The 24,487-nt window shown below is 41.3% G+C and overlaps 1 protein-coding gene across 1 annotated transcript; it reads left to right on the top strand.

Moving 5' to 3' along the window:
- Window positions 1-549: 549 nt before the first annotated feature.
- On the top strand, window positions 550-18,543 carry LOC128358916 (BTB/POZ domain-containing protein 10-like). Its single transcript, XM_053319319.1, has 9 exons — window positions 550-677; window positions 9,730-9,875; window positions 9,921-10,046; window positions 10,129-10,450; window positions 11,020-11,122; window positions 14,048-14,168; window positions 15,468-15,665; window positions 16,451-16,561; window positions 17,171-18,543. The coding sequence occupies exons 1-9, from the start codon at window positions 550-552 to the stop codon at window positions 17,698-17,700; spliced, it is 1,785 nt and encodes a 594-aa protein (XP_053175294.1). The 3' UTR covers window positions 17,701-18,543.
- The last annotated feature ends 5,944 nt before the right edge of the window (window positions 18,544-24,487 follow it).

The raw sequence follows: 24,487 nt of genomic DNA, 5'->3' as shown, positions 1-24,487 counted from the left end.
TGTGTGTGTGTGTGTGTGTGTGTGTGTGTGTGTGTGTGTGTGTGTGTGTGTGTGTGTGTTGCACCAATGCCCTGGCACAAAATACCCCCTTTCCCCCGTCGTTCTGAGGATATGTAACAAGGTTATGGACTGCAGTTCATTTCATAGCCTCAACGTTTTAAACTGGTGCTGGGGTAAATTACGCTGTGTATATCCTGTAGCTCATGATATACGTATCTGTTTTTTTATATACTGTATATGTAATTTAATTAACGGGTAACGTCACGCACTTACAGTACACGAAGTACTAAGAAGTGGGCGTTTACGAGGAGCTCGTGAAGGCAGCATCGCTCTGATTCAGTCAAGCACGCGGCCATTCACAGTTTAAGGTCCCTCCGGTGACTCTGAATGGCTAGCCGGTGTGCGCATCCCCCCATCGCCTTATAGACACCTTTCTTTTTTTAAAGAAGCTTTCTGGGTTCGTGACGTTGGATTTTTAATTTATTTTTACTAGCGAGTTGAGGTCCGGAGGTTGAGTGTGTGAAACGATGCTGATGAAGTTGGAAAGTAATGAGCGAGGATGCTGAGGCTGCCGGCAAGCCCGCTTTGTTCGGAGGAGCGCAAGGCTTTTGTGCCACTGTCATCCCGCAGCTCATCCCCTGCTGCTTTGTCTTCACTTGGCCCGCCGATACCGACCGGTAGGTGCACTTAAAGCTTATCAAAAGCGCCGAAGGTTTTTTTTTTTTAGCTGGGTCATTGTATGAGACATTAACGCGTTGTGTATCTAGCTCTTGGTATCATTTCCTGTCATTAAAAAGCTTTGTTGTAGTAGCCCATAAAGAAAATCACTGACTGTATTATCCGTGATGGAACTCTGATTCTGATTCCAGCAGGGAGTAAATAGTGATCAATGATTTCAATCGTGAAGAGAAATTACTATTTTATTCACAGAGAGCATTTTCCATGTTTTCTTTGATTCACATGATTTCTTTGACTATTAATTTAAACATCATAGAGAGGTATTTCCCCTTCTTATCCTGCTTTTTACTGGATTTCAGCCCAGGCTGCCGCACAGAGCAGCTTCACTGCCTGTCCCCATCAGTGTGTCGGTGTCAGCAGCCCCTAAATAATAGATGGGACCCTCACCCCTTGGGGCTCTGCACCTCATGCTTTTAATAGACTGCCAAAGCACCTTGCATCTTTGTTTGAGTTATGGTGTCTCTGATGGGTGATGGTGAACTTGGACTTGTATTTAACAGATTAAAGCTACGTCCAGGCGTCTGTTGACCCATTCAGCACAAGAAAAGACAAATCATGATATGAAGGGAGGTGGTTCCTAGTAACAGGAAATTGGGCAAATGAAATGTTACCCTCGGCCCCCCTTTCTCTCTCTTTTTCTTCCTGGCCTACCAGTGTAAAATCTTGGCTGCTGAAGATTTGCATAGCCGTGTGAAAGATGAGAGAAGCTGCTTGCCCTGAGTGAAATATCGCCTCCTCAGTTCCTTTGTTCCCTTCACACTGCTGCTCAGGCCACTGGCTGCCTGCCTGTTTGGCTGGAAAACCTGGCTTTTGTTTTTTATGATCCCATTCCTGCCAAGCATTAAAATCTCATTGGAGATGAAACATGGATTTATGCTATGTCAGGCTCTAGTCCACGATAGACACAAGTGTAAATACACACAACTTATTGTAATCTATCATCTGTAGATCATTTCATTGTAGCAGTTGGAAAGATGAGACAGTAAGACACTATATAACCATACATGCTACACTGTAGCAGCTCTCACTGATGTTTTCTGCCTCTCTGTACACAGCCTTGAATGCAGTTACAGTCACAGGCAGGGTCTGTAAAGCAGACTGAGGGAGGTTTTCTTGTCCGTGTCAGAAGGTTCATCTGAACACACAGGAGGAAAAGTGTGTGTGTATGTTTGTATGTGCGCGCAGCCCCCCCCCCCCCCCCCCCCTCAGCTACTATGGTGACCCTGTCTTCAAGGACATTTCCACATCCTGCAGCTTTCCAGTGCAGATGACATGTTATAAACAGAAAAAAGGAAATGCTCAAGGATTCATCTGAACTGCCTCTTTAGAGTAACACTAGCAATGTAAATGCATTGTTTTTTTCTTTACTTTTTTTTTCTTTTCTTTTTTTTACATTTGACACCATTATGTCCTTTTGTAAACATGTTTTTTCCCTTTGTGTTCATATAAAGGTTATTGTGAATGTCTGCTGTAGAAGACGGGACGCCGTCAAACAAAAACAAATCTGTGACCTTGAGTGGGTGAAGCTTGGGGCGTAATTCAAGGCGGTGCGCAGTCCTCCCGCTGTGGTGTTGATTATTTTATTGTCATCAGTTAGCTGTCCCTGCTACGTCTCAGTCTGCTCTGTCTGGGTCTACCCAACCAGACAGTGAGCCAATTAGCCACTCAATCAGTCTGTTAGTCAGTCAGTCAGTCAGTCAGTCAGTCAGTCAGTCAGTCCTCCCAGCAGCTAGTCGGACGTCCAGCCTGGTGTCATGTCAGCAAGTGTCTGGAGAGGCAGCCTGGAAACACATGACCAAAGTTAATGATTTCTTATTCAATACTCAACAGCTCAGAGGTTTAAGAAGTGTTCTGATGTATTTATGGTAGAACAGTATATAAAAGCTGCATCAGTGAGCTAGGTCAGTGCTGTGCAGGCTAGAAAGCAGCACTCGCGCTCTTTGCACGTCACCAACTCCCTTTTTATAAAATAATAAAAGAAAGTCTCTCTATCTCACTCTGTCTCTCTCTCGCTCCCATTTCCCATCTCTCCGGTGCCATCGCCTACAGTAGCCGGTCATCATCATATTTTATAACAGCTCCTCTCAGGAGAGTACGGCTCTCTTCATTACTGAGACCTGGATGTGTTTCTGCCTTACGAGCTCCATGTTATTGATCAGATAGGCCGCCACATTGTCGCAGTGGAGGTGAAATGGATTCTTTAATCAGCACAGTGACATAATGTTATTTATCACAATGTGATGAAATAATAATGGCTTGGTATTATTTTTCTTTCTTATATCAGCAGCACAGCCTTTTAATATTTGATGATTTTATCATGCTAGTTAACACTTCTGTACGATCCCCTTTGCAATTTTTTACTCAGTAACGGATGTGGTTTTAAATATAGCGAAGTAGAAACAAAACACACTTAAGTAAAAGTAAATTTACAGATGTTTAAAAGTATTTCAAAAAGTACAAGTACGTACAAAAACTACTCAATCACAGTAACGTGAGTAAATACTACTTTACTCTCCACCTCTGTTCATGCTTTATAAACAGTCAAACCAAAATGGATCAGTCGACAGGAAAACAACAGGAAGTTGCTTTGCCTTTTCAGCTCACAATTACACTGCACTGTTTTCAGACACACCCAAAGAGCTGCAAAAGCTCACTGTATCACACCTGCTCTCTCATGGCGACATATAAATGCCGCCTGCTAGCTGCGAGGTTGTCAGAGGCTTATTGTATCATGCTAGCTATGTGATTTAAAATGTAGCCAAGTACAGTACTTCAAAACTACTTTAAAAGTACACAAAAAACGACTCAATTACATGTGAGTAAATGTCATTTGTTACTTTCCACTTCTGGTTGTTAGGTTCATTTCACTTGAGTCATGTACTGCTTACACATTGATGGGTCAGTGACAAATCTCTTCAAATGAGTTTTAAAAGCATGCATCAGCTTTATTAATAAGTATATTAATAAGTATATTTACAGCATTTAGCACAGGTAATAACAGGTAATAACAATACATTGAAGAATTAAAAAGGAATTTAATCAGGTGGTTAACTCAACAACACAACACAATTTAGTCTAAATAAAAGTTGTTTAGATGATTTGATATATTGATAAGTTGATGGTGTGTATTACTCCCCACACAACAGTCCAACAGCAGATTAAAGAAGAATTAGTTAGACTGTGAGCGGTTGATGCAGTTGCTTCTTGTGTTTATCTGCTGGCAGAATGTAAAACCTGAGTTTCCACTTCTCTCTCTGATGCAGGCCTCCCGCTTCTTAAAGTTGTGCCGATCACAGTCCAGCTTCTGTAAATAAGAGTGCGTACAGTTTTACATGTCAAACAGCTGAGTTTGTGAGAAAAACAATATTCACTTGTCATGATTCTACACAAAACTGCTCATCAGTCGTAGCTAAGTGACAGATACAATACGTCTGATCAGTCAGTAGAAAGTTATACTGTTATCACATTGTGGCTACAATTAGTTTTTTCATCACAATGATACAATTAATGTAGATTGAATCATTCTCATAAAGTACCTGTCTTAAGTTTCCTGATTTTAACCAGCAGACCAATGATGACCATTATAAGAACAACAGTCAGTGCGCCCAGGATCACACTCGTCAGCTTTGTTATTCCAGCAGACTCTTCTACAAGAAAGATCATTAAATCAGTCTAAACTTTACCAGTGACTTGAAATGGGGAAAAAAAGTTTATGTGCATTTCCACTTCTGCAAATCTTACCTTTAGATGTGTCGTCCACATCAGCAGCTGATCCATTGATGGGGTATAACCCTGTAACATGAAGGGTTGCTATGTTATGCATAAATATTAATCCATTATACACACAGAACTGTTATATAATCTTTGAATAAGCATTGAAGAAATGTATATTAAAATGTCAGTGGAGAAGAAGTCTCAGCTTTGTAGACAGGGTGCAGAGCTGTGTCGCTATAGATAACAATAGAAGGAAGTGTGGAAAAGTGCCAGGCAATGTGGGGAGAGACCAAAAGGTGGGCGACACAGCTGTTAGATATATTAAATATGTGTAAAACAGGATGTGCAGATCTTAAAATACGCAGCAGAATAATGTAATATTTTAAGGAGTAAAGCAACCGAAATAGGTGATAGTTTAAACAGCAAAATATCTCCTAATAAGGGAAAGGGAAGTGTAGAAATTAGGATGATACAAAAGGAGAAGCAAAAGGGAAAGAGAGCAGATCTCTCGGGGTGAAGGGCTTGAATACTTTTATTCGATGTAAGAGTGATCTCCGCTTTTTGCAAACAGCGTTAAATAAAAGAGGTGATTTGAACCAACTCTTGTCTTCAGAGGTGCTCTCTTCTGCATCAACCAACTCGGGGAAAGCAAAACCTTCAGCTTTAACAAACCTAGTGAATCATATTATTATTTGATGGTTCAGGTTTTACAGGGTTAGAAGATACATTTAGTCTTGATTTAGTTTTGACAGATTTGTTTTTATCATTGTTTGGTAATGTTTAAATTTCCACTTTGTTGCATATGTAGTTGGATAATTATGACATATATCAACAGAATAAACATAAATGAGTAAATAGTGGGTACCAAACAAAATAGCCAGTCTAAACTTTACCATAAGTGACTTGAAATGGAAAATAAAAAGTTAGAAATGTTTCATTTTCAAATGTTTATGTGCATTTCCACATCTGCAAATCTTACCTTTAGATGTGTCGTCCACATCAGCAGTTGGTTCATATGTGGGGTCTAACCCTGTAACACCTAGTGAATCATATTTGATACATGAGTTTTAGAAAGCTCTACATCATCAGTGTGATCATTTTTGTGAGAAACCTTATATATAAGATCAGATACATGAAGTACACAGATTAAACAATTCCATTTTGAATGACTAAATATTTTGTAGTTTATTTTATAATATTAATTCATGTTACACATGTGTGTATCAAATGAGATACAGCAGGTATAGAAGGTCATGTATCTATACATCTTTATGCAGACCTGGAAGGGCTTTAAAAACACTGTATTCATATTATTGTTTGTTTAAAAAAACAAGAAATAAAGTGCTTGTCAGAAAGTCAAATAAACACAGTTTCAAAGAATTAGAATTTTCTGGCTATTATTTGATGGTTCAGGTTTTACAGGGTTAATGGCATGAAGATACATTTAGATATGACAGATTTGTTTTTATCTTTGTTTGGTAATGTTTAAATTTCCACTTTGTTGCATTATATGTAGTTGGATAATTATGGAATATATTAACAGGATAAACATAAATGAGTAAATAGTGTGTACCAAACAAAATACAAGACTTACAGTAACAGTAATCTTACCTTCAATATTTAAATGTATCTCATGGAAAACTGGAAGTCCTTTGATGTAGATTCCACAGTAATACAGTCCAGAGTCAGATAAATCCACTTGTTTGATTTTGAGAGAAATAGTAGAGGTGTTGGTACTCATTTCAAATTTTCCACTTTGAAAACCATCACAGTACTTAAGTTCACTCTTAGCACCGGTAATAGCAGAGATACAGACCATCTTGGTTCTGTTGACAAGTCTGCACCAGAAAGAGTCAGCTGGATATTTGTTTGGATAGTTGCACTGCAGTGTAACATCTTCACCAGGCTGAACCTTCACTATGTAAGACTCAGAAAGTGAGACAGAGATCCAGCCTGAAACACACAGCAGAGACAAGTTGTTACAGGAAGATAAATGATACCTCTTAATGAATTAAACAGTGATTATATAAGTTTGAATTGTTGAATGAAGTTGAGAGTTAATCAGAGTGAATACTCACTAATGCTGCAGAGACTTAAAGCTGTTATCAAGGTAAAAGTCTTCATGGTGCGTATGACTGAAGCTCTGCAGTGTCTGTACTTGAAGTGAGCTACAGGAAGTCTGCTCTCAACATAAAGAGGCTGCTTGTTTTTTTGTTGCTTGTCATGTTGCTCAGACTGAAGTATATTGACACAGACATTCCACAAGTTTATATAAAAGCTGACATTATAATATTAACATAGGACAATGATATTAATTGTAGTTGCACTGAAATTCACTGGGAAATAAATACATTGTTGTTAGCAAAGGTGGAAAGAGTACAGAAATATTCTACTCAAGTAAAAGTACCACTACTCTGATGAAATTGCACTTAAGTACAAGGAAAAGTACTAGAATGTACTTAAGTAAAAGTAAAAAGTAGCTTTACTCAGAGTACTTAGAGTTACTTAGTTACTTTTTAACTGGTGGGATTTAGTGCAGACCATCCCATAAAACATTGTTAAACAATACAACCATTGAATTGAAGGTGGTATAAATGATGGATTCTATAAACCATCCTTTTCTTCACCAACAGTCATACTGCAAATCTATACATCAAAACGAGTCAAGGTTGTCATAGGCTGCAATACTTTCTGAATGTTAAGGTGTTGTATCATGCTAGTTAACGCTTCTGTTCGATCCCATTGTACACAAAAAAACTACTCAATTACAGTAACATGAGTAAATGTAATTTGTTACTTTCCACCTCTGTTCATGCTTTATAAACAGTCAAACCAAACCGGGTTCATTTTGACCTGGGAGGATAAAAGGTGCACAGTCGACAGGAAAACAACAGGAAGTCTGGGTTTTTTTGCCTTTTCAGTTCTCAGACAGCGAAAGAGTTCCAAAAACTGACTATATCACACCTGTCCACAACCAAAATAGCAGACAAAGTTATCAACTAGCTGAACACAGTGCAGCATGTAGCAGCTGAAGAGCCTGACATTTCTCTCAAGTGTCAGGCCAATGACTGTCAAAAGTGGAGTGGATCTGGTGGACAGACACAGAATGAATGCTAATGCTGCTGTGTATCTGCTGGATGTGTGAATCTGCATGTCAGTTTAAAAGGCAATAACAACATTAGACCAGTGTTGATACTATAGTTATCAGATCAGTACTCCTACATCAAATTCTGTTATAGATATCTGATGTGGTTTTGTGTTGGTTTTAGCTATAGTATACCATTCAAACTCATCTCTATATATCATTACTCTTATTTCAGACTGGACACATTACTTATAACTCTATGTATGTTAATGAATTACAACCTGTGGCCACATAGGCAATTGAGTTACTTGTGTTTTATTAATGTATTAAAATATAGTAGCTAAATCATATGTATATGTATATGCATTTAAAAAAGAGTAACAGAACAGAATGTGTCTAATTTTAGTCCATATTTCATCATGTGTGCGTGCATGGTTCCAGTGCATTAGTGCATGCACAAAGTAGTGTTAGTGTTTATGTGTTTAAGTCCTCAGATATAATAACAACAGCTCTCTCAGGGATTGGAAAAAAACCCACACTGAATTACAGCCCAAGCCGCTCCGAGGCGAGATGGAGCACTTCTTTACCCATCAGTCAGAAAAAACATCTAAAAAAAGAAAAAAGAAAAAAAAATAGCAGCATGGCAAAGCAAGTAAACAGCTGAGGTCACTTGTGTACGTCGTCCTGTACTTTAAAGGCAGTTCTGCTCACTCAGGACGTTTCACATGGATACACTCTCTAATGGATGTTGAGCCACTGCTGCGTCTGTAGCTGCAAGCTGAGGTTGCTGCTGCTGCTGCTGCTGCCGTGTGTGTGTGTGTGTGTGTGTGAGTGTGAGTGTGAGTGTGAGCCCTGTTTCTGCAGCACTGAGCTTCCAGGAGGAGTTCACATGAGGTGACTGCAGAGACTTTGTGCTGCCCCTCTTTCTCGTTCTGCAGCTCAGCGCCCAAAAAACGAACCCGTTGCCCCGTGTGCTGTGTGTGTGTGTGTGTGTGTGTGTGTGTGTGTGTGGTGTGTGTGTGTGTGTGTGTGTGTGTGTGTGTGTGTGTGTGTGTGTGTGTGTGTGTGTGTGTGTGTGTGTGTGTGTGTGGGTGTGTGTGTGGGTGTGTGTGTGTGTGTGTGGATGCACCAAGTACGTTATCTCATCATAAGATTACTAGTAGTCTCATCTCACTCAGATTTAAAGTTGTGAACATATGAAACTGCCTTACTGAAGCAATAACACTGTAAACCAGTGAAATATCACTGTGATGTTTGTTTATGTGTCTGATTATGTTAGTCTAGTCTTGGTCTGAAAGCTTTGAAATGATTATCTCTGTGTCCAGCAGTAGTTTTCTTTATTTCAGTCATAATAGATGGAGGAAGGGGGGATCCTGCTATCTCCACTGGCGCGTTTAGGCAATTAAATGGCTCATATTAGCTTGTTATGACTCCTCATCTCGTAATGTTCACCCTTTGTGTCTACACTTTATCATCTCATATTATCAGTCACACAAAGAAAGCTCAAGATTTGATCCGTAGTCAGAAAAGGGAGAAGATTCTACCGCAGGAGGAACAGCGGCAAGCTTGAAATTGTTGCAATTAAATAACGATTCATCAGTTATTTTCCAGCTGTTAGATTAATCTGCATTAACATTTCTGATTGCCGATTCATCATTTTGAGTCATCCGTTAAGAAAAATGTATCAGAATCCTCCCAAATGTGAAAGTTTTCTGCTTTCTTAAGTCTTCTCTGATAATAAACAAGATATTTTTGGGATGTGGACTTGTTGGTCAAGACTAAACAAGGCATTCAATTTGATTTATTTTCTGATATTTTAAAGACCAAACAATGAATCGATTAATTGAGAAAATATTTGACACATTGATCGATAATGAAAATAATTGTGAGTTGCAGCTCTTAACCTAATCACACCCACACACACATTTTAGCATAGAAATGTCACTTTTTATTTACAATATTATTATTTATATCAAAAGAAGTCATCACAACTTTAACATCACTATGAGTACATTTGTTTTCAACATTACAGCTGCAGGTGGAAACAAGTTGACCAAGGAACAAGAAATAGTCATAAACGAATGACATGCTTTTACTTTACAAATACTAACTATAAAAAAACATCTGCAACCTTATTTCAACATCCTCATCACTTTATTTGACTGTGTGTGTCCTTTTAATCTGTCCAGCAGTGAGCAGCAGTGTGGTTTGTCAGTGTTGGACTGCAACCACCACCAGCAGCAGCAGCAGCAGCAGGTCGGCACCATGAGTCTGTACGGAGCTGGTGCCAGTGGTGGTGGTGGAGCCAGTGGTGGTGGTGCCAGTGGCGGCGGCGGTGGTGCCAGCAGTGGCAGCGGTGGTGCCAATGGCGGGACGAGAGCAGGAGCAGAACATCACCGGGAGCAACGGCGGCGCTCCAGCGACCGCTCCCGCGACTCTTCCCACGAAAGAGGAGAGAGCCAGCTGACGCCCTGCATCAGGAACGTCACGTCCCCCACCCGGCAATACGGTAAAGAATTCACTTCACTAGTAATAAGTAAGTGATAAACGCAAGAACGCAACAGCTAACACAATCCTCTTCTCTCCCACAGACCGTGAACGCGGCGACGGAGGCTCGTCCTCCAGATCCTCCAGCCCGCGACCTCCCAGGGTCTCTCTGCCCTACCCCCACGTCGGAGGAGCTCTGATCGGGGGACACATACCTCGGTCCCTGGGTCCTTTCGGAGGAGACCACCACCCCAAGATCCTGGGCCAGGGGCCGTGCGACATGATCTACGTTTACGACCTCAGCAGCAAAGAGGCTCACCGCAGCGGGCAGCGAGTGGGAGAGAGAGTGACGCTTATTGTGGACAACACCAGATTCGTGGTGGATCCCGCCATCTTCACAGCTCAACCCAACACCATGCTGGGCAGGTAATGATTCACTGATGGGGTCTCCTCTTCACACACATATCCCACATTGATACACAGAGATGCACTGTTACTGAGTCAGAGTGAGACTGAGTTTAATATCTGTGATTTTATGAAATGATCCAAATGACTGGCTTCCTATCTGTAATCTGAATGGCACAGTTATCATTTCAACTATTTTAAAGTATTATTTATTAAAAGATTTCCTCCTTTATGGATGTTTTTTTTTTCTTGCTCGTCACCTTTCATTCCATCCTACCATCTGAGGTGCCCAGAAACTAAAAGCTTGAGCTGTATTTGTGCTGAAAGAAGAGCGTCCCTCTTTTTTTTAAACGTCCCAAAGCATTCATCAGATTTCCTGTTAAAGCCGACCTGATCGTCATCCTGTAAAATGCAGCTGCGGGGCTGTTAATCCCTTCTACAAGAGGTCCAGTCAAGAGTTTGTTTATAAAGTTTTATTACACTGAATGTCTCATCAGAACAGCCTGATATCTGTATGTCTCCATCAGCTTTCATAACAGCCAATCAGGCACCTGATTTATGATTTTTCTTCATCTGTCGTTTGTTTTCAGGATGTTTGGTTCTGGGCGGGACAACAACTTCACACGACCCAATGAAAAAGGAGAGTTCGAGGTGGCTGACGGCATCAGCTCCACCGTCTTCAGAGCCATCCTGGTGAGTCCAGGCCTCCAGCTGCAGATCACATGTTTTTCACTTGTTCCCAGTGTTGCACTCTTATTTGCTCCCTTTCCTCTCTATCCTCTCTATCTAACCCTATGTTCTCTCAGCTCCTCCACCCACTCTTTTACACCTTCTATTTTTTTCTTCTTCCCTCTCTTCCTTCTTGTCTCTGTCTCCTTTTCCTCTCAAAAACCTTCTGAAATGTAGATCATATCTCTCCAGTGTTCTCGTTTCTCCTTCCATTCCTGTTATTGTAATACTCATGATCTGTCTCTCTATCTGTGTCATTCCTCCTCCTCCTTCTTGCCAGTCTTCTCTTCCACCTTCTTCTCTATCGGTTTGATTGGCTCGTTGTTCTCCTGCAGCTTTTGTTGACAGGGAGAGTCAGCTCAGTCTCCTGCTGTTTGGATTCTTCAGCAGCATCTGTAGAATGTCTCTGTCCCGAAAGAGTCTTAAAAGAAAAAAAAGTACAGCCTTTGACAGCCAAACTTTGAGTTTGATTTCACTATTTTGATGGATACATGATTAACAAAGTCCAACATTTTTGATATTATTTTACAATGAACTGATATGAGGTTTGAAAGTCTGGGATGAACAGTAATGGCATGTGACTAGATCCAAATCCAGTTTTATCATAAAACATTCTAAGTTGAGGTAGTTTTTACATTTAGAAACTAAAACTTTAGAAACTAGTCGTATAATTATGATGACGTGATTTTCTCTGATATAATGGAAAATGGCAGAAAAAATCTCAAATCATCCATTTAGTACAGGGATGTCAAACATATGGCCCACAGGCCAGAACCGGCCCACCAAAGGGTCCAATTCAGCCCACTGGATACCTTGGCAAAGTGTGAAAATTGCAGAAAAGTAATTCCAGTTTTTTAAATTCTCACTTATTGTATATCGTTATTCTTCTAAAGACTTCAACATGAGATAATTGACTTGCAATGTGATTCAGATTTGAAAGACACATTTCTCCTTTGTTTGTACTTGGACACATTTAATCAGTATCTCTAACCAGGGTAACCCTAGAATGTGTATTATAAGGTAAGGTTATAACATATATTATATGTATTATATATTATTTGTAGGTTATTATGCAATGTTTTTTATTGGTCCAGCCCACTCAAGATCAAATTGGGCTGTATGTGACCCCTGAACTAAAATGAGTTTGACACCCCTGATGTAGTGGCTGCTCTGGAGCCTCTGAACACATCACATTATCTTCACCAACAAATAGTTTGCCCAGTCGTCACAGAACTGTAGATGTTCAGATCTCTATTTTTCTGGCCACTTTAAGAACCTTGTTGGCTTAAACAGTTTAAGATCAAAGTAACTTCCTGACCTTCAGAAGAGGAGTTGGAAACCACATGATCCATTTAGCAGCTGTTCTGGAGCTTTCCATACATCACATGATGCAGTCACACTTCAATCGCTGCGCCCGTCCGTGACGTCATGACGAGACTGTTATCTCAAATGCAGTTTTGGATAAGAATGACAGAACTTGTTGTGTCAGATGTTTTTATAGTTTTGCTCACTTATTTTTTTTTTTCTAATCACACCATCAGCACAACATGACACATCAGACTTAAGTTTCACCACGAGAAAAAAACATTGCAAGAAAAAGCTGCAGCTGTGTTTTAACAGCCAATCAGCTGACAGCAAAAACAGTCGACCAAGTCAGCAGACTATCAGCTGATCTGAACAGCAGCGTTTTGGATGTTTTTGTTTTTCTTTTATCGATTTCATCAATACTAGAAATGAAACTGTAGTAAGTAACTTAATGATCACTATCCTCAATCATGTGTAAACGCTACAAATTACATCTAACTACAAAAAAAGCCCTAAAAGCCAGTCAACTAAAACGGAAGTACAGAAGTCCCATTTCCATGGAAACGACACAGCATCTTCGCAGGTTTTTTGTAGACTGACGCGTTGCAAGTAGTTCTGAATAGAACTGGACTTAATGTGTAAGCGCAGAAGTAGCGGGGTATGCCAATGTGTGGTTGCTATGGAAACACTCAAACGTATCCGTGTGGCCCAGTTTGAGAACGTTTACAACCAGTCTGGTTGCAAATCATTAATCTAATCTGTCAAATTGTGTTTAGTTTAAACTGAAAGTGTTTGGATATAACAGCTGCACAGACTGTTTATGAAGGTGTTCGCTCATTAGCGCTGACAGGAAGTGACCAAACAGCAGCTTCAGGTGTTGTTCATAGGAAAACAAAAACTCGCCCACCAGCGAGGCCACAATATATTCCTGAAAGTGAGTTTTTACTGTTATGTGGCCCAAACTGGTTCTTGCTCTACTGTGGTTATGACATAATGGACTTTGGCTTTGAGCGAACATTAAATAAAGTCAGTTATACAGGAGAGTGAGAGGACGAGGAGGAAGTGCACCCAGAGCGTGCGTCTCATCGGACATGTTTCTACACAGAGTGAGGGTGAGGGGACAGAAAGTAGAGCAGTGGAGGGAAAGTGACGTTTGTTAGCTTTTGCTTTCATCACTCTCTCTCCCTCCCTCCCTCCTCTTCCTCTTCCCCCTCCTGCTCCTGCTCTCAGACTCTCTCGCCTGTGACGTCGCCGGATTTAGCTTTCTATGCTCTGTTCACTCTCCATTCCCTCCCCTCCACTCCTCCTCCTCCTCCTCCTCCTCCTCCACTTCTTTCTCATCCATCTCCCACTTTCTCTTTCTCTCTCTCTCTCTCTCTCACTCTCTCTCTCCCTCTCCCTCTCTCTCGCTCTCTCTCTCTTTGTGTGTGTGTGCCGCCTGAGCAAGAGCAGCAGCATCAATAATGGCGTCTCGTTTTTCCTCCTGTGCTTGTGTATGACTGCCTGCCTGTTTATTCATCTGTGTGTTGTGTGTGTGTGTGTTGTGTGTGTGTGTGTGCATGTGCGCGCCACTGAAAATGGCAGGATTACTACAAGTCGGGGATAATCCGCTGCCCTGACGGCGTTTCCATTCCCGAGCTGAGGGAGGCATGTGACTACCTCTGCATCTCCTTCAGCTACAGCACCATCAAGTGCAGAGACCTCAGTGAGTACACACACAGACACAGACACACACACACACACACACACAGTCGGCAGCTCTGTCCAGTTACCGAGACACGCCGAGCCGCTGGCCGATGGAGTTCCTACTTTTGTTGACATGCTGAGCGCGGTGAGTGGCGAGCACAGACAGTCTCATTGTTACTGTATGGCTACACTAGAGAAAGAGAGAGAGAGAGGTAGAGAGGGAGAGGGAGAGGGAGAGAGAGAAGGGGGAAATAGACTCCACTTGTTTTATTCTTTATTAGAGAGCGCTGACATCACTGCGTACCGTGAGTATACACACACAACTCTTTACATTATTAATGTAAACAACCTGATTGGTTTATTGAGGAAGTGGGACGTAGCTTGTTTGCTTGTGACATCACACTGTGTCACTTTGTCACCTGTGCGTGTGTGCGTGTGTGTATGTTGTATTATATATATATATATATATAACCATGCATGCTGATGCTACTTGTTTGTGTGTCTGAGTGTGTGTGGGAGGAGCAGGCTCACTCTCACTCTCCGTGTGTGTGTGTGTGTGTGTGTGTGTGTGTGTGTGTATTTGTGTGTGTGTGTGTTGGACTCTAAGTAGGTCATGATTGGCAGTGAGAATTAATGCTTGTTATGCAGGCACAAAACCAGCAGAGCCTTTTCTTCTCTCAGTGTGGTACCAAAGGGATGTGGTTTCTTGTTTAAGGGTTATCAGTCACTACTTCCTGCTTTTGTGTGGTTTTTGTGTTTTTAGTTTGACCTTTTATTTTAAAAGTGTCTGTGTTCAGAATAGAGCCACAGTATAGCAGCATGTGTGAACCATGTTGACTGTTCAGGATTACAGCTTAAACACATGCATTATGTAAAAGCAGCTCCACACAGGTGCTCTGTGGAACTGCTTAAGTATTAGTTTTAGAGTCAGAGCTGTGTGCAGAGGCAGAAGAAGACGTTTCATTATATTATTATGGAAGTAAACTGCTGGTGTTACTGTTTACAGGAAACTCAACTGCACCTAATCACAATAATCAGTATTTAACTGTGGGGGAAAAACAGCAGAACCAGCATTGATGTCAGGGTTCATTAATGAATGGTTTGCATTGCATATTTGGTTCATTTACAAGACACACAATGTCACAACAGCTGTACTCATGTTAGTTTAAGTTCAGTAAAGTTTTAATTTAGTTTAACTCTCTAGACAATAATAATAATAATAATAATAATAGTAATAATAATGATGTATTTTTTCCTAGTTTGAAGTGTAACAGTTGAAGGAGGGGATGAGAACAGTTCTTCTTTTGTTCCTCCTCAGGCGCCCTGATGCACGAGCTGTCCAACGACGGGGCGCGGCGTCAGTTCGAGTGTTACCTGGAGGAGATGGTGCTGCCGCTGATGGTGGCCAGCGCTCAGAGCGGGGAGAGGGAGTGTCACGTGGTGGTGCTGACCGACGACGACGTGGTGGACTGGGACGAAGAGTACCCTCCGCAGATGGGAGAGGAATACTCGCAGAGTAAGAAGCGGCCGTTTTGTTTTTGAATTCCACGCCCACAATGACCCGATACTCATCATCACACGCTCCAGTTAGCATGAAGCAGGTGGAAACAGGTTACTGTGACATGACCACCTTCTGAACGCTTCACACTTGCCAAGTCCTCACATCACAAGAACGACTATTTATAGATTACACTCACTTTCTACACAGCTAATAGCAGATGCTGGACTATGGGATTGAATGAGGGTCAATAAGGATTTGAGTTTGTAAAGTGATGTTCACAACCTGGGGAAAGAAATCATGAGAAATTGTAGTTTGTGAAGGTGTAGAATGTGTATTTGTATATAAATAATAAATGTAGAGAGGGCAACCGTTCACATACACACACACACATTCACACTTACAGGCAATTTAGTCACCAGTTAACCTCAGCTACATGTTTTCAGCCTGTGGGAGGAAGCTGGAGTGTGAAGCTGCTTAAGTCCATTATAGTGTATGTATTAACTCTTATACTAAATGATGTGTGTATGTAGCCTACAGCTAAGCTAATATGTATTCATCCACCGCTGAAAATAGTCCTTCAACAAATGTACCGTTTCCTGTTATAGTGATGTTTGCTACAAAGTATAGCATCTAGCTGTTTGAGATTAAATGATTTAGTTAATAAAAAAAGAAATGATATATGTGTGAAGTGTTTAACCACATAAATGTAGAATACTATCCGCTTTATCCTTTAAGGCTCACTTTTTAAAGGTCAGACGATGGGTTAATATATTAAATGTGCGTCTTTTTTGCCCCAACAGTCATCTACAGCACAAAGCTGTACCGCTTCTTCAAGTACATCGAGAACAGAGACGTGGCCAAATCAGTGCTGAAGGACAGAGGACTGAAAAAGATCCGGCTGGGAATAGAAGGTACGAAAACCAAAAGCTGTTAGAAGTTAGAAGCATTTTAACAACCCCGCTCCTTGAATCTCTAAAGTCAGGAGGTCTGATATATTCTCTGGGGGAAAGTAGTTATCTTTATAAATGGATCCTTTTACAAGAATATAGCTCCAAGCTCAATTATTTCACAACTTTTTATAGATGTTTGTGTCCAGCTGTTCAACTCCACAGTAGCAAAGAAAACAGAGCTGGCCTGTGAGAGTCTCTCTGAGCTGCAAACACAATAAACAGAAGGAGGAGGAGGAACACTTTAGGTCATGGAAGCAGCTTCACTTGTTTGGAAAAATACTGGAAATTCCCTTCAGGGCCTCAGTGTGAAACCTGCAGCGAGCTGTTAAATAAGATTTGGCATGGTTACAATTCTACACACACACACACACACACACACACACACACACACACACACAGACACAGAATGATGTCAACAGCCTGTAAAAGTCTTAATGGCTGAACCTCAAAAAGCTTCTATGGAACACCAACTAAATGTTTTTCTGCTCAGAAGATGTTTTTAATGAAATATTAAACCTGAGCAGTGTTTCCTGTGTGTTTGTGCTGATGTTGACCCCTCTCCCTCTGCAGGATACCCCACTTATAAAGAGAAAGTGAAGCGGCGTCCCGGAGGTCGCCCAGAAGTCATCTACAACTATGTGCAGCGCCCTTTCATCCGTATGTCCTGGGAGAAGGAGGAGGGGAAGAGCCGCCACGTGGACTTCCAGTGCGTCAAGTCCAAGTCCACGACCAACCTGGCAGCGGCGGCCGCGGACATCCCCCAGGACCAACTGGTGGACATGCACCCTCCGGGGCCGCAGGTGGACGAGTTGGACACTCCACCGCAGCCCGGCGCCGTCGACCCCCACCAGCCGGGGCCGGGAGTAGCGGGAGCGAGTCCGGAGAGCGCTGCTCTCCAGCTGGCGCAGGGCTACGAGGGCCTGAACCAGCAGGCTCAGCAGGCGCACGACGCCGTCAGCCTCCAGCAGGCTCAGGACCTCCAGAGTCAGGCCTCACACAGCCTGGTCCACAACAACCAGCAGCAGCACGGCAGCAGCAGCTACACTCAGGCCACCTACCACTATGAGCCAGACCCTGACACACCGTCCCCCTCTGCATGAGACTGGCTGCACACTTAACCCCCCCCCGCCCCCCCTCCCCTCTAAAAAAAAAGAAGAAGAAGAAGCTGCGTCCACACTGCCTGCAACAAGCACTTCCTTCCTGTACATCATTACATGGAGCTAAATTCAGTGACAGTGAAGCACAGATATGATTGGCCTCTAACAGCCAATAAGCACACAAACCTTTCAGCTCAAATTTAAAACACTCGTTGCTGTCAGTATGAACGCAGACTTCCACCTCCCTCCTCGTCCCCCACAGTCCCCTCCCCCTCCCCCTCCTCCTCCCGTGTGGCAAAACACCACTTTGCCTTTTCGTTGCACCTCTGCTGCAGCGCCCCAGTGAAACGAGAAGCGCGGAGCAGAGAAGAACGGACAAAGCACATCGTCAGGCCTCCTCACCCTCCTCTGTTCACTTTAGTCTTTATTTATCCGACCAAAGCAGAGCTCAGAGTGTGATTCTATATAGGGGAAAGTAAAAATCATATTAGAAAGAAGTGTGCGTTACGTGTGAGAGTGTGTGTGTGTGTGTGTGTGTGTGTGTGTGTGTGTGTTTGTGTGTGTTGCTGCTGGGGTCAATTCTATATATTCAAAGGGCCAGTAAGAGAATTTAAGGATTTTTTCCCAGCGTACCAGATGAAAATGAGAGTTTATAAAGGCAATGTTTCACTCCTCCTGTTTAATTTTATTTTCCAGTTTTCAGTTTACCGTTGACTCCATGTTTCCATGTCTTGTTTTGAGTCCTGACTCGACACCGCACAGGTCTATCACTGCTGCTGCTGCGAGCACACAGGATGTCAGAAGAGATGCTGAACACGATGTTTTGTTTTTTAAAATAAATATTATTCACAACACCTTCCTGATTCCAGATCCCTTCTTTATTGAAATCCTGTTGTTGTTTTTTTCTGCTTTCGACTGGAAAAGATTTGTGACTGTGACTATAAGGGCCCCATTTTAATGATCTATAACGCATGGCGTCAAGCGCGTGATGCAAGTGGCTTTTGGGTGAATCCAAATCCACTTTTGCTATTTTAATGACGGACAAATGGTCACTGCGCCAGGCGTATGGTCTAAAAGGGTCGGACTTAAGTCCCCTCATTAATCATAGGCGTGTTTTGGGCATAACGCGGTAAACCAATCATAGTGTCATCTCTCATTCCCTTTAATATCCAGGTTTGCTGTCACCTTGGCAGATTGTAAATTTGATGACGGATTTACCAGGATTGGTCACATGACTACATTGACAGTTTCATTGATCATTACTGCCATTGACTGATTCTGACTTTGTTTTTAATATGCTCCTACAGACACTGTGCCCAGGGGCGCATTAACATCACTGGAGGCCCCTGGGCTACAGAACTTTATGAGCCCCCCACCCCACACCCCTGCTACAGGACTTTATGAGCCCCCCATCCCTAAGTGCTTGACACACTATATTTTGCCTATAAAAACTCAATACAAGGTCATCTATGGCTCTGTGCCATTTATTTGTACCATTGTATGTACCATTAACTGCATTTCACTTTTTGCAAATGAGCCAACCCTAACCCTAACCCCATCACTTTTACCACTAGATGTCACTGTAGTGCAGCATCATGTGCATTACGGTCGAGTGTTCATTTGCCCACATAATTATTCTCAATTTTTAGAGCCCCACCCATGGTGGAGGCACTGGGGCTGTAGCCCAGGTTAGCCCGTTCATTAATGCACCTCGATCCTGCAGATATAACTGTGGAAATCACTCCTCAGTATTAAATTATTCTACAGTAGATGTTTGTCCGGTCCGAATTCCACATATAACACACTCATCCACACATTGATCTCATCAAAGTAAGGCTATAGCCTTACTTAGATGTAGCATAATCAGTTGTTGTGATTTTATTAGTCATCCACACATTGATCTCATCAAAGTAAGGCTATAGCCTTACTTAGATGTAGGGGCTGTAGTAAGGCTATAGCCTTACTTAGATGTAGACTAATCAGTTGTGATTTTATGAGTCATCCACACATTGATCTCATCAGGGTAAGGCTATATGTGATTTTGTGATTCAGTTGTTGTGATTTTGAGTCATTCACTCATTGATCTCATCAAGGTAAGGCTATAGCCTTACTTAGATGTAGGGGCTGTAGTAAGGCTATAGCCTGATGATGAGTGCACTTATGCACTTTATGCCATGCACTTTTAGGGTAGCCATCCTACATATATAATGCACTTTATGACGCATGGAATGATGATGGGGATGATGACGAATTGTGTAGCTATGTTACTGTTTTCATTTTTATTGTATTGTTTTGTATGAATGTTTCTCACTGCAAGCCAAATTTCCCTGCGGGTACAAATAAAGAAATCTAATCATCTAATCTAATCTAAATTACTTAAATGTAGACTAATCAGTTGTTGTGATTTTATGAGTCATCCACACATTGATCAAATCAAAGTAAAGCTATAGCCTTACTTTGATGTAGGGGCTCTCTGTGCCTGTTACGCACAAACGGGCATGCAGCAGCACAAAACATCATTAATAAAAGGACCACAATGTGAATTTTTATTATGATGTACATCCACATATTAAAAAAAGGTCACAATGACGTGCCACTATGTATCAGAATCAGTCAATCGCAGTAATGATCAATGAAACTGTCAATGTGGTCACGTGACCAACCCTGGTAAATCCACCATCAAATTTACAATCCACCAAGGTGACAGCACGCCTGGATATTAAAGGGAATGGGAGATGACACTCTGATTGATTTACCGTGTGTTACGCCCAACATTTTGCAAGCTTAATTGCTTAAATACAAGCAGCCAGACATGAACACTGCCTTATGAATATTTGCAAAATCATGATTTAAATGACAGTCAGGTGAAATATTAAGTAAAGATGACTCAGCACTCTGACACTTTCAGTTAGTGTCGATTGGATTCACTTTGGCAGTTATTTAGCTGTATAACTCCTATATTTAACTGAAATGTGTGTGTGTGTTTAATTTCTCATTTTAAGAGTGACAGCATGTACTTCATCAAGCATCACAGTACTTACCGATCACACATCTGCGAGCAGTGATTAGCAGTGAAACGGCTGATGGATGGTGTATCTAATCTGATCTGATAGGAGTGACTCAGCTCCTCAGCTCAGATATTTTGCATCCCGACTGATGCAGCTTTACACGCATCACTGCTTTATCATCACATCACACAGAAATCATGATAGAAGGATTCCTGTGAGTCTAGAAGTCGATTAAGTCAGAGTTTATAGTTCAGCTGTGTATTCCACTATTATTATTCAATGCTTGGCCAGTCACAACAATTATGTTATCGATGTATCGTACAATAATGTAATTATCAATATCATCATGTTTATATATGGACTTATATGATACATGGACATGACCTTGATCATTTTTTACCTCAGTAGTGCCACACTTCACACTAGCAGCTAAGAGACTATTCATGTCACATTGGCTAAGCAAGTAGTGTCCTCCATTCCTCCTTAATTTTATGGAATTAAAGGTGAATAACTCTTTCCCAGCCCATAATGACAGTCTGTGGTTTTACAGAAGTGTAGCTCCCACTCTCCAATCCCAGCCCTCACATCCCCTTGCATTATTATGTTGTTTTATTATCATTATATCAGTGCTATAAAATGATTTTCAAGTGACAATAATATTGTTTATTGTGATTTTTTCTGAGATAATATATCATCCAATAAAAGTTCTTGTGACAGGCATGAGTTCAAAGTATACACCCATGCTTTCTGAGATGCTCCATTACAAAAATGAATTATACATGTATACATCATATTTTAACCCCATTCTCCATTTCTGCAAGTTAAATAATATATGAAGGCAACATCATCAGTTATTAGAAATATCAGCACCTATAAATAAAATAGATCTTTGTTGCTGACCTGCAGTTAGGCATCTGGTGTGTTAATGTGTTAATACACAGACTTGCGGATGTGCTGCGGAGCCTAAATTTTTCCTTCAGCTCCTGCAGCTGGATGGCAACATCATTTAAAAATACCACCGGGCTGCTCTGATTGGTTGGAGGAGTAGATCAGGAGTTAGGGAGGCAGAGGAAGAGCAGACCTTCGCCCACTGAGGAAAACACTGTGGAGGTTTGGATATAAATGGAAAATAAGGAAAAAACTGAAAAAGAAGATGACAGAAACAAATAATTTTATTTTAAAAATATTTCACTGCTGATACATACAATACACTCATCATACTCATATATATTTGCATAAAGTATACTCTTAACATGATAATATTTAAAGATTTGATACATTATTGTCAGGTGGGGAAGGGTATATCAACAAGGGGAACACTTTATTGTAGTGTGTAGCATAAAAACATTGAAACAGAAAAACCACTAGAACAGATGAGGGGGGGGGGGGCCTCGCCAGCTGCTGCCTGATTGGAGGAGGACGACGAGAGGGGTGGAGCTTGAGCTTGGCAGGTGTTTTAATGTGAACAGTCTGGTTTCAGGTTACGGTCCAGCTGTGTGCATTGACCGGGGGGATTTATACAGATGTGACTCTCTGACTCACAACATTTTGCATCCCCACTGAACAGAATCTCATTTTAAAAAGGGGATGCCAAATGTTCAGGTACTACAGGTTGATGTCAAGAAATTAAGTGATAAAAATTTGCTGCCCGTATGGAAAAAAAAAATATATATATATATATATATTTGAGTGACATTAACTTAGTTTGTGCCTCTTGTGTATTAAAACACATTCAAGTCTCTGAGCTGCTGTTACAGGAACGAGTTAAACATTCTTTTTCCTATCAAAACAAAAGAAAAATGATCCAGATGTTTAGAGGAGACTGAAGCTTCTAGTGTCACCTTCAGAAAAGTGGGACGTTCTGGTTTTAAAAAAGTCTTTTCCAAACATTGCTCGTTGTTTATCTTTCAGAATAACTGCAGTATACATTTCAACACACACACACACACACACACACACACACACACACACACACACACACACACACAAAATACACAAAATTTGGCCACAATTCTTTTTTTTTGGAATACTTATATATTAATGCATTCCCTGTAGATTTTGGTATGCCTAATTGTGTTTCTTGCTTCCAAAATGCAGTGTTGACCTTTACCAAGCACTATTCAGAAATGCAACTTAAATCTTAAGCTTTTTTTTTCTTTCAATTTCAATATTTATTCTTTATTTGGATCCCTAGACTCCTCCACTAAGTGACTGCTAGTCCACCTGGGATCAACACAAAAGCATTACTTTGAATTTAATTTAGACTAGAACCCGACTGATATATTGATCAGCCGATATTAATCGATATCATATATCGGTATTGGCTGCAGTATGTTTTTTGTTTATTTCTTAAAGTAACATAGGCAGCATTTAATGTATTTTCAATCCTTTTTCTTAATTTGAAATTAATATAATATAATATACATACATGCGTTTTTTTGTTGTTTTTAAATTTAAAGTCTTACAATCATTCAATTTCCAGTAAAATGATGTTTCAGTGCTATGATGTTATTTTAACTGCTTTCATTTCATATCTTTGAGGGATCACTGGAAAAAAATGTATATATTCTCCATTGATTATCGGCCGATATATTGATATCAGATTTTTTTTCTAAAAATCCCTGACATCGTGATCAGCATCAGCCCCCAAAAAAACAATATCAGTTGGACATCATATAAAACTGTTGAATATGTTTCTTGCAGTGCTTCTCAGGTTGAATCCTTTCCTATAATACTTCACACTTACAGTATATTTTCAATGCATCATGTTTGTTCCATACAGGCAGACAGTGAGACTGATGACGCTCCTCCTGACTCGTCCGCCTCTCATCAAACTCAACTAAAGAAAAAAAAGTTCTGAGAGCAGCAGCGAGCCGGCGAGGTGAAGAGGTCATGTTGAGGATAATCATTAGGAGGGAGGGGGGGCGCTGAAATGAAGAACTCCATTCACACGCTGGTGGCCGTCCCTCCGTGATGAGGGGATGTGGATTAGCTCTGTCCCCGTTACAACCCCCCCCCCCCCCCCCCCCCCCCCCACATCTAAATTATAGCCCTCTGTACTAACAAGGTATTTTTGCATTGACAGTTATGTGTAGCTGTAGCACATCTGCATCAAATTCACCAATAACTGCAGATTTTTTAAATCCACATACATTTTTGCAGTAGAATTAAACAGAGGTATTTTATTTTTACTTCTCCCACTCTAGATAAAGTTAGAAGGGGGCCTGTTCCTATTTTCTAGGGTGGGAGAGAGAGGGGTGGGGGCTAAATCAAATCAAGCCCATTTACTGATGGAGGACATGTTGCAGTTCCGTTTTTGTTTTTTTTGTTAAATATTCATATCACAAAAGGCAGAGAGATACTTTGCTGAATCAGAGCACTGATCCAGAGTCAGCCCTCCTATTGAGGAGAATCAGTTTAGTGAGCGAGGACCCAAAAACACAGTCCGGGCGTATAGGTGCTTCAATGTGTCCGTTGAGGGAAGATGAGCAGGTGGAGACCCTGTGAACCAGACCCCCCCCCGTAGTCTAACACGTTACTGGATGCTGATTAGCCTATCAGAGCAGCGTGTAAACGGCAGTGTGGACTTCGGTGGGGGTGGGGGTTTTGCGAGGTGCGCCGCTCTCTCTTCTGAGACTGGAAAAAATAAAAATGTCTGGAGAGGAGAGAGAGAGGCGAGCCAACGCTGCTCCCACCGGACTCAATTAACCATCAGCATCAGCATCGTCGTCGTCTGATTGGCTGTTGTAACAGTCGTCAGAGCTTCAACTCCAGCTGTTGGC

Source organism: Scomber japonicus, chromosome 5, assembly GCF_027409825.1.
Source record: "Scomber japonicus isolate fScoJap1 chromosome 5, fScoJap1.pri, whole genome shotgun sequence".
NCBI classification, from domain to species: Eukaryota; Metazoa; Chordata; class Actinopteri; order Scombriformes; family Scombridae; genus Scomber; species Scomber japonicus.
This window is presented reverse-complemented; position numbering and strand designations above follow the sequence as displayed.

What these genes read in the sequence shown, in the direction of transcription:
- LOC128358916 (XM_053319319.1), top strand. Translation starts at nt 550, where the DNA reads ATGAGCGAGGATGCTGAGGCTGCCGGCAAGCCCGCTTTGTTCGGAGGA. An exon ending in GTCCCCCACCCGGCAATACG is followed by an intron (nt 10,047 to 10,128) that starts GTAAAGAATTCA and finishes TCTCTCCCACAG; the next exon opens with ACCGTGAACGCGGCGACGGA. An exon ending in CCCAACACCATGCTGGGCAG is followed by an intron (nt 10,451 to 11,019) that starts GTAATGATTCAC and finishes GTTTGTTTTCAG; the next exon opens with GATGTTTGGTTCTGGGCGGG.